At 40.8% G+C, this 10,784-nt stretch overlaps 1 protein-coding gene across 1 annotated transcript; it reads left to right on the plus strand.

Annotated features, from left to right (window-relative positions):
* The first annotated feature begins 2,574 nt into the window (after window positions 1-2,574).
* LOC123149057 (pantothenate kinase 1) lies at window positions 2,575-9,447 on the plus strand. Its single transcript, XM_044568595.1, has 17 exons — window positions 2,575-2,890; window positions 3,000-3,131; window positions 3,590-3,630; window positions 4,777-4,893; window positions 5,086-5,205; window positions 5,292-5,386; window positions 5,462-5,555; window positions 5,956-6,087; window positions 6,736-6,848; window positions 7,052-7,172; window positions 7,513-7,629; window positions 7,707-7,801; window positions 7,894-7,987; window positions 8,205-8,330; window positions 8,406-8,518; window positions 8,660-8,849; window positions 8,973-9,447. Exons 1-17 carry the CDS (start codon window positions 2,770-2,772, stop codon window positions 9,114-9,116), a joined length of 1,965 nt encoding a protein of 654 aa, XP_044424530.1. The 5' UTR covers window positions 2,575-2,769; the 3' UTR covers window positions 9,117-9,447.
* Window positions 9,448-10,784: the final 1,337 nt, after the last annotated feature.

Raw genomic sequence — 10,784 nt, forward strand, 5'->3', positions numbered from 1 at the left:
ATGGCCGGTGATCGGAAGCATTAAACCCCATGTTCGCAATGGTTGCTATCGGAAATAATTGTGATCACCAACTTTCAGCAGCTACCCCGCGATCCAGTCATTCACGTATAGCTCCGCATGTCCAGGTAAACTCATACCCAACATATCTGACATCCTTGAACTCGCAATCATCCAACGCATTGTGAAACGATTGCACGCACAATTGTGGGTGAGCACCCCCATGGAAATTGAGGATATCATTGAAGCCCCCCATAAATAACCAAAGTAGGCCATGTTGCACTTTCAGCTCTCTCATAGCCACGTTTGTACTTTTCTGCCTAGTTGAACTTTACGTACATACACACAAAACACCATACCTTATCAACATACCACGTGATCCATTCTTCATACATACCTAGAAAATGACATACCTTATCAACATGTTTCGTGAGCCATACATCAATGAGGTAGGACTGATCCATAATATCGAAGATCTGCTTGCATAATTCATGATTATACATGGCCCACGTCTGAAGGTCTGAATGTATGCCTCTTCTCTTATTCTTAGTTGTACGGATACTCCCATAAGCGACTAAAACATTATAAATTATTATGCTAGAAGGAATAAATGCACTCTAGGACAATGCAATGATATCTAAAGGAATTGTCTTCAATCTCCCGCGAGCATCTTGGAGATTATTTTGTATGTAACATTGCATATGCTACTGGGTGATTAGTTTTGGTGCATCAACCTTTGAAACTAGGACAAATTGTAGTATGGCTCTAATTTTCTAGAATAAGCTTATTATTAATTGTTGCAAGAACTTCATAGGTGATCTCCTTCCCAACGAGATGAAAATCCTCTTGAAAAATATGGCGTGTGGGACATTACTCCCAGGGACCTTTAGATCGCCAACTCCGAAAACATCATTCTTCACATCATTTGCCCATAACGGGGCTACCAGGTGGTTATTCATATCCTGAGCAACTCACAACACAATCTTATCCAGGATAGCATGGTTAGTACCAAGGACTTTCGATGAACAAAGATGACGAAAATAATCCCGAATAAGCAGCCTCAGTAGGTCATTGCCTTCCATCCAACTGTCTTGGCCATTTTCCAGTTTTATGATATGATTGTGTCTCTTCGTCTTTGACGTGAAACCATGTTTTTTTGGAATTCCAATCGTTGTTCTTCAATTAGTTCACACAAGCCATTTACCACTAGTGGATCTCCTCTTATTCTAGCATCTTTCCAGTTTCACTTGTGAGTTCCTCTTTCTCCACTTTAGTCTCAATGTATTATAGGGCTACACATCACCCTTTAGATCTCTTGCCGAACCTTATGCAAAAAATTTGTGGTTCCTTCAGTAACATGTTGTCACACTCGTGAAGCCCAACGCAGAGGTAACCTAACTTAGGCAGCACGCCACCGGTGGACTCACGTATACCCGCCTCCCCCTAGTCATCTGATACGGCATTAGCAAAACTTGTTTCCAGAAGCCAGTACGCTTCAAACCACTTCTTTCTCTGAGTACCATTTAGTTCTGTAGCATAGTGATCGGTATCTGGCAGTAATGGTCGGTGATCCAATCCATTGAACCCCATGTTCATAATGGCGGTTGTCGGGAACAATTGTCACCAACTTTCAGTAGCTACCTTGCGATCAAGGCACTCGCGTATAGCTCCAGACGTCGACGTAAACTCGTCCCCTACGTAGCTGACATCCTTCAGCTCACAATCATCCAACACATCATGAAACGCTTGCACGTACAGTCGTGAGTGAGGGTCCCACACACCACTCACAAGAATGGAGAATTTCATTGAAGTCCCCAATAAACAATTAAGGCAGACCATGTGGTATTTTCAGCTCTCATACGTTTGCACGCTTGTACTTTTTCGGCAGTTGAATTCTCTATACATACCCACAAAACGGCATACTTTATCAACATCTTACGTGATCAATTCACTGTACATTCTCACAAAATGGCATACTTTATCAACATCTTCATTGATTCATTCTCCATACGCTCCCACAAAACGCCATACCTTACAACATCTTCTGTGACCCATCCTCGGTACATACCCACAAAACGCCGTACCGTATCATCATCTTACGTGTTCCGTATATCAACAAGGCAGGACTCATCCATAATGGCGAAGGTCTGCTTACATGGTTCATGTTTATACATTGCCCGTGTCTGAATGCCTACAATGTAACCAGTATTGCATAGGTATTAAAAAAAATCTTGCAGTAGCTCACATACAAATGTACATGTACACAACAAAGAATAAAGTCAGAAATTTTCGACATTTGAGATGCTTCCATGGAGCCCAAGATCCATTATTATGATGTTTTCAATTCCCACTTGAACGCAAGTTGCCATTCCTTTGGAGTAGCCAACAGCCCAACACTGTCCAAGTTCCAAGCTATCACTGTCCAAATTAAAAAAGAGGCCCGGCAAGGCAGGAGACTTGGCTGGCTTGCCTGGCACCCAAATCCAATCCAAATCCCAATCCGACCTGTTTACTCCGACCCTCCTTCTATTCTTCTTGGCCTCTGACTGACTCTGGCTGGGATCTCTCATCATCCACCACCCACCCACCCTGCCCTGCCCTACTGCTCACCCACCAGCGCCCAGCTGCGATCGCACCAGCTAGCCGCCTGCCTGCCTACTACTACTCCACTTCCCCGCAAAGTCCAAGCGCGGCAGTCAAACGCGACGAGGAGGCGCGGCACGGCAGCCAAATGCGCGCGTGATCCCCGAGGGGCCGGCGATCCGTGCTGCAATGGGCCGCCAGATCGACCTCTCCGGCGCGGAGATCCGCGCCGACCCAGGCGACGGCAGCCCGCCCATCTTCCTCCCCCGCCAGCCCGCCGCCTCCCCGCTCCTCGCCCTCGACATCGGAGGTAATTCTTAATTTTTTATAAGCTCCCGGCTGCTTCTGAATTCTGGATTTCCGGCTGGTCTCGGTGGTCTTTATGCTGCTGGCTGAGGGCGAGGGTGCCGCGGTCGCAGGGACCCTGATAAAGCTGGTGTACACGGCCAGCTGCGGCGGCGAGGAGGAGCTGCGGTTCGCCAAGTTCGAGAGGCGGAGGCTCGACGACTGCTTCGACTTCGTCCGGGCACAAGGCCTCCTCGGTTGCAATGGTATGCACCTCGCTGGCTGCAGCGCCGAATTGATTGATTCTTCTTTACCTCATTTGGCTTCCTGGCACGGTTAATCACGCAATGTGGAGATTGGAGAATTGGGTGACCCTGCTCCGCTGGAAAATAAGTAGGATAGGATGGCTTTGATCAGCAGCTGTTACTTGCTCGTGAGCTAGGGTGTTCTTCAGAGCATTCAGAAGTTTGTTGCTGTCGACTTGTAGCTCATGATCAATTTTAGGACGAGGGGAATCTAGAATTTAGCTGTTGACAACAGTTACGGCATTTGCAATTGCTCTTTTCTGCGATGCAAACACAGTTTTTTACTCTGTTTTCACTCTGTCAAGTTTCAGCTTCTGCCCAACTAAAAAAAAAGGTTTCAGCTTCTGTTGTTTGATGATTTAGTTATGTGTTGGAGTTTTATCTTTATCATGGGTTGAAGTGTAACATTCTCATGCCAGGGACAACGACAGGGTCAAGCAAAGAAAATATGACACTGAAGGTATGATTTGTTTTTCTTGTGTTAGCAAGTAGCAACGACCTTTTGGGCTTATGACCCACAAGATGAATACGTTAATAAAAATGGAGATCATTTATGCAGTTAGCACTTGGAAGTTCTTATCTATTTATTTGCGGTAACTTGTATGACCTGCTTTACCTCTTCTCTTACCCAAAATGTAAATTTTCAAATGACACATTCATTCTGCACCAGTGCCTTGGACAGTTACATGGGATTTGGTTCGCTATCAACATCCCTGAAACTCTATAAGACTATTTATTAGTGCTCCTGTCAACATCCACCAAAATCATTCTTACCAGTTTCAATTTATTGTTAAAAATAATTCTTGAAATTAATGTTCATGGACCCACGCTATCGATAATAAATACTCTTATAGAGTTGCAGAATAAATTCTTGTCGTCAGGCAACAGATTATAACTGTTTTTGGTGCACCAGGGAACACAGATATCACCTCCTGAGTTAATACTTGGCATACTTGTAGGCTTTAGCTGAGGCAAATCCCTCGTTTATTCCACTGCCCAAAGTATCATAATTGCAAACACAAGAATGCCGAATGATATGCACTTGTGAATTCTGATTGCTTGAATACCATATGCAAATATCTTAAATGAATAATGTGGAGCGTATTAATGTCGGTTTGCACTTTGGCAAAATCCAGATCCACTAAAATCATTCTTACTATTTACAATTTATTGTTAAAAATAATTCTTGAAATTAATTTTCATGGACCCACGCTATCACTAATAGATACTCCTAAAGAGTTGCAGGAACAAACTTTTGTCGCCAAGCGACAGAGTGTAACTGTTTTTGGCGCGTTTAGGAAACATAGATTTCGCCCCTAGAGTTGAGACTTGTGCATACTTGTAGCTGAGGCAAAACCCTCGGCAACTCGGCTGCCCCAAGTATCAATAATTGCAAACACAAGAATGACCAATGACGTGTGCTTGTGAATTCTGATTTCCATATTGAATATACCTTTGCTTGAGAATTTAGAGCTTAATATTGTCTGTTTGTGTTTTGTATTACAGCCTTGTTTAATGTTTAACACGTACCCTTGTCATTTTATTTTGTATTGTTTGATTGTAAAATAGCTTGACCAGAATCGACTGTAATGGAGATCATTTGCAGGCAACAGGTGGTGGATCATATAAATTTGGTGATGATTTTCGGCAAAAATTAGGTGTTAGTCTTGACAAGCTTGATGAAATGGACAGTGTTGTTTCTGGAGCAAACTTTTTGTTACAGGTGAGTTGTAAGCTGCTCTCATCATACCACATACCTTCTCATTTGGATTTTGAACTTTAAAAATTCTTTCACATTGTAACACTGCTTAAAATATGGTTCTTTCCGGTTAATATTTTGTAAGGTATTACTGCATTCTTGATATTTATTTCTCATTTAGATCTGGTTTTCCATTTAACTGATGCTTCCTTGCAGAATGTTCCTGGCGCAGCCTTCACACACATGAGTGGAAAGAGGAACTCGATTGATATTTCCCCAGATAACTTGTTTCCTTACCTTCTTGTGAACATTGGCTCAGGAGTTAGCATATTAAAGGTTGCACTTCTTCGTCATCATGATTCTCATATGGAAATACAGCAGAATGCAGCTCATATAACCATGTGTTATCAAGTATAATGCAGGTCACTGGAAATAGAAAATTTGAAAGGGTAACTGGGACACATATTGGTGGCGGTACTATGTTTGGGTTAGCAAAACTATTAACAGGCTGCAAGAGGTAATGTGTTTCCTTTTGCATCATAAATATCTTGGTTTACATATTTTTCCCACTAATATATTATTGTTCTCTTAGTTATGATGAATTCCTGCAATTAAGCCAGAAAGGGGACAATTTTGTACTTGATCTAGTTGTGAAGGATATATGCGGGGAGCTTGCCTGCCAGAAGGTTTTCCGTCACCCTCCTTGCCTTGTTGTTGCAGTTCTATGTACTTGCCTTTTTATTTTGTGGTAGTTTTGGTAGGCCAGTAGTGCCCTAGTGTGTTGGTCAATTCTGTCAGACTTGAATATTTGCTAGGAGAATATTGATAGTTTCATTGCTTGCTTATGATTCTGTTACTACTTGGCGGTATAAATACTTATGCTTACCTTGAATTAACTTATTCATCAAGATTGCTTGGAAAGCAATATGTCTACTGGGAGCATTGTCTTTAGAATAATTGATGAAGCACATTGAAATCTTTATCTTGAATATTTATATTGTATTAAAAATATTAATTCTTTCGCATACCATGAATGAGCATTGGTCCTTATAGATTACTGATTTATCCTTTCCTAATATGTTTCAGCAAGGACTGTCAACTTCGACTCTTGCTTCTAGCTTTGGAAAAGTTATTACTTCTATGAAAAAGCTAGCAGATTACAAGCCTGAAGACCTTGCATCCGCATTGTTGAGTGCCTTTACTTACAATATTGCACAAGTGAGTTTATGTTATGTGCTCCCGCATGTTATTAAATTATACTTATTGTCTCAGCTACTCATAGCTGTTTACATGGATGGCACTCAACCTCGCTTTATTGGAAGAAAAGAAAAACTAAGCAGACATGCTTGTTGATCTGAAGAAGAAATGCATAGTAGTATAACGACTTTTACTGGAGAGAAGAGGCATAGGGTTTACTCATTCAATGTCACAAAGTGTTTTTTATCTCAAGACAAATTGTTTCAGTAAAATCATTTTGATTTTGTTTAAACGGCCTTAAGCATGTTATTAATAGGAATAATTGCATTATAAGAAAGTACATTTTATGGGGTACTTTCACCGAATGTTGCTTCCGTAGTCCCTGATGCCTAGTATAGAAAAGACTGAAGAGCTGTGTGGTTTTTCAGTCTGCTTCATCTTCTCCAGCCTGGTAGCTTAGGCATGTATGGGGGCATTATGCTGCGATTGATCTCTCCTTTTTTTCTTTGCTTAGTAGTTGTAAAAGACATTATGGTTTCTGGTAAATGAAACCGGAGGGGGAGCCCCTTATTAAAAAAGGGTACTTTCACGGTTTCCCCTATTGGTGCTGGTCTATTGTTGTCTATTGAAATATGGGTTCATATCACACTCTTCGTATGTGTCCTGCAGATTTCTTTTCTTGTTGCATCACTCTTGGGCCTCAGAAGGGTCTTTTTTGGTGGATCATACATACGTGGACACAAGAGCACAATGGATAATATTTCTTATGCACTAGACTTCTGGTAAGCATTTTATATTTTCCAAATGTATTCCTCTTGATGAGCATCTGTTCATATAAAAAATATAGAATGCTTGTATTTAGTAGTATAAGTTTGTGGTCCTTAAGAGGATTCTAAGAAACTCCTTTTTGGTTTCTCATTGAATGTTTCTACTCTTATTTTATCAACCTTGGAAAGAATCTTAACATTTGAGGTATGTCATTCAGGTCAGAGAGTCAAATGCAAGCTTCATTCTTGCAACATGAAGGGTATTTAGGTGCTCTTGGTGCCTTGATGAGTTACGGGGATCCCAGAGATGAAAACTTGAACCTCGAGGAATCTCAAGAGGTGAGCTCCTATGATGATATCCTTTATATGTTTATCATTTTCTTGCACACTACAAGAAACACGACAAGTTTGAGTATCGTGTTTTATTTAAGTAAAATGCTTGTGCATAATGTGTGCCAGTGGGAACAAATTGCACACATTTTCAAGTAAAGCAGAAGTAAAGGACTGATCTACCATTCCATTTGTATAGTTGTGGCTTGGACGCCACAACAATAACACATAGAGTTTTTTATGCATACAAGTCATGTGAATAGGTACGATGCAGAAATAAATAAATGTTATTGTGGTTAGGCTGATTTATCTTTCCAAGCTTAATTGTGGGTTTCCCCCACTGCTGTAGGAGAACAGTCATGAGGCAGCAGGTCCTACTGATGTGACATCAGCAGACGAACACAACGATAGCAACATATTTCCTTATCTCCTTGTTAATATTGGATCTGGTGTCAGCATGATAGAGGTTAGCCAGCACACTGCTTTCATTCTTTTTATTATTTGTGCACTAGCACTTCTATCAGCAAAAAACAATCTTGTCAGGTAATTGGTAAGGGGAAGTTCGAGCGAATTATCGGATCACATCTGGGTGGTGGTACTATCCTTGGTCTTGCAAGGCTTTTAACTGGCTGTTCAAGGTACTATCGAGTTAGCTTGTGTGCTTATAAGATGTAGGAATGTTCGTTGATACATGATTAAACAATCTCTGAATTTTCCTTGTGGCTTGTAGTTATGAGGAATTCTTGGATTTGAGCCGGAGGGGTGATAATTTGGCTGTTGATTTGACTGTTGGAGACATTTATGGGGAGCGTGGTTATCCAAAGGTATTTGATCTGTACTCTGGAAGAATATATTTTTCTGTGAGATTTCTGCTATAATAATAATATTAACATTTATTGCAGAATTGAACAGCAGTCTAACCAGCTGTTGTACAGATTTGAAGATTAGTTTTAGGGCTTTGACATGCTTATCATGGAAATTATGAATCTCTGGTACACCAGGCGATCAGTATGCCCATTAATTTTTCTCTCTTTGCGCTAGATTGGTCTTCCAGCATCCACTACCGCAGCAAGCTTTGGAAAAGTGAACTCGGGCAAACTTTCAGAGTACAAAGCAGAAGATCTCGCAGCAGCTCTGCTCAACTCTTTCACATACAACATTGGACAGGTATTTTCTCCAGATATTGGAATTACCAGGCACCATCATGAAGTATCCTCTGATGTGTTCTTATTTCTTATCTAGATAGCCTACTTTGTGGCTAATCTATCAGGCCTAAAGAGAATCTTCTTTCGAGGTGCTTATGTCTGTGGTCATGAGAAGACTATGGACAAGATTTCTCGTTCCCTCAAGTACTGGTAAGGAATTTTCTACGTGGATACCGTGCAAAATATCTTTGCAATTGTACAGAAAATTTTGCTATCCAGGAACAGGAGAAGAATTGTTGTACTATGACCAGGCAATTGATAATTGCTTCGCTCCTTTTGTTTTGCTCCCAGGTCCAAAGGTGAAGTTCAAACGACATTTCTGTGTCACGAAGGGTTCTTGGGAACCCTAGGTGCATTCTGGAGTTATGAGAACATGGGCATTGACGGCTTGGCATCACATGAAGTCATTAGGGAGGTCTTGCTTGGTGCTCCGTACACCGGGCAGTTCCCATCTTCACCATTGACTCCAGAGCAGGAAAATGTAGGTGACACGCAGTAGCAATCTAATCAGTATACCAACATTCTCTTGAGTAGTCCATTGTCGACCTCAGACACTTTCTCCTTCTCATTGGCATTTCACCTTGTATATGTGTGCTTCTTTTAGGGGGGAAACACAACCGCTGAAGCTGAGGTGGAGAGGCTGCGGCGTGACAATGCAGTTCTGAAGTCCGAGCTTGAATGGTTACAAAGGGAGAATGCAGAGCTGAAAGCCAAGTTAGTGAAATCCGATGAAGCGGCTACCTTGTAAAGCAATAAAAGGCCAAAGCATGTCTCCATGGTAAAAATAACAAGATAGTGAGATGTGGGGGCACAAACAGCCTCAGCTTGTTGTAACCTGTAATAGTCTTGGCGATGGTTCAAAGGTTGTCTACAGAAATAAAATTTCCCATAGGTAGTTACCCCAAATTAGGGCTGCTCATATAGTGAGTTCATGTTGTATGTTTATCTTTATTTTGTATACAAGTGTGTTTGTATCTATTTCATTTGTGTAGGCTTTATTGTTGTCTTGTAAATATGGAAGCAGTACTCTAAAAGTCTAAAGTAATCAATAAAATCAGTTCTCATAATTTATTGATAAATGTGTGTTGCACTTAAGAATTGGATTTCCCTGTTTCTCTTCCTGAATCAAGATTCTTTTTTAATAAAAAGATAAAGTTTTGGTGAAATGCTAGGCGTGATACTAGTCGAGCATTATTTGCTTTTCTTTAACTCTACCCATGGTCAGTAGGACCCAGGGCATTTTTTTTAAAGAAGCGAGACACCATGTGGAGACTGCACCTCAAACGTGGGAGAGATATCCTTCCCCTGATTGTCCAAAATGGAAGGATTCCGGCGGGTAAATGAAGGAAATATTTAGCAGGGTGACCAGCCAAGATTGAACATATTATGATAAGAAATAATGCATTATTACAACCATAATAAATTATGCTAAACAGAATATCACGTATTGTCAAAGATTGATTCACTGCCGATCTTATGAAGTACCGTGAAACACTACTAGGAAAAAGGCTATAGATGGAATTGACACTGATGGCACACCAGACATGTGGTGCGCCATTACTATATATTAATGGCGCACCATGTGTTGGTGCGCCATTAGTAATTTTTTTTAAATTTCATCAAAACTACTAATGGCGCATCGTGGGAGTGGTGCGCCATTACCACTCCCATGGTGCGCCATTAGTAAAAAAAGTTTTTTTAATTTTTTTTCAAAACTACTGGCGCACCGTGGGAGTGGTGCGCCATTACTAGTTGAACTAGTAATGGCGCACCACCCCCACGGTGCGCCATTAGTAACTTGGCCACCACTTCCACCGAATGCCCCCCCGACCACCTTTTCAGTTTTTTAAAAAATAAACAAAAATGATGTAAATGTCAAAAAAAAAATAAGTTTCCCATGTGATATGTGGTCTAGTTGTTGTGAAAATTTACAAATATGAATTTCGATTTTATTTGTGAAATCTCTCGAGAATTTGTAAAATGGGCATAACTTTTGCGTACGAACTCGGATGAAAAAGTTTTTTATATGAAAAATCATCTACTCGAAAAGTTACATCCAAATTTAACCGGGGAACTCCGTTAAACATTTTCAAAATCCTTAAAAACCTAACAAAAAAAAGATACGGGGCTTTTAAGATCTGAAGAGGCAAAAAAATTAAAAAAAAATCAAACTTACTAATGGCGCACCTACCCATGGTGTGCCATTACTATCTTCCCGCCTTCAAAATTCAAAATAAGTCAAAAAAAAAAAGTTACTAATGGCGCACCTGCCCACGGTGCGCCATTAGTATCTTCCCGCCTTCAAAATTCAAAATAAATCAAAAAAATAAAAAAGTTAGTAATGGCGCACCTGCCCGCGGTGCGCCATTACTATGCCATATATATGGCTGGGCGTGGTTCTCTCCTCCTTCATTTT

The sequence above is a fragment of the Triticum aestivum genome, chromosome 7A (genome assembly GCF_018294505.1).
Source record: "Triticum aestivum cultivar Chinese Spring chromosome 7A, IWGSC CS RefSeq v2.1, whole genome shotgun sequence".
Lineage (NCBI taxonomy): Eukaryota > Viridiplantae > Streptophyta > Magnoliopsida > Poales > Poaceae > Triticum > Triticum aestivum.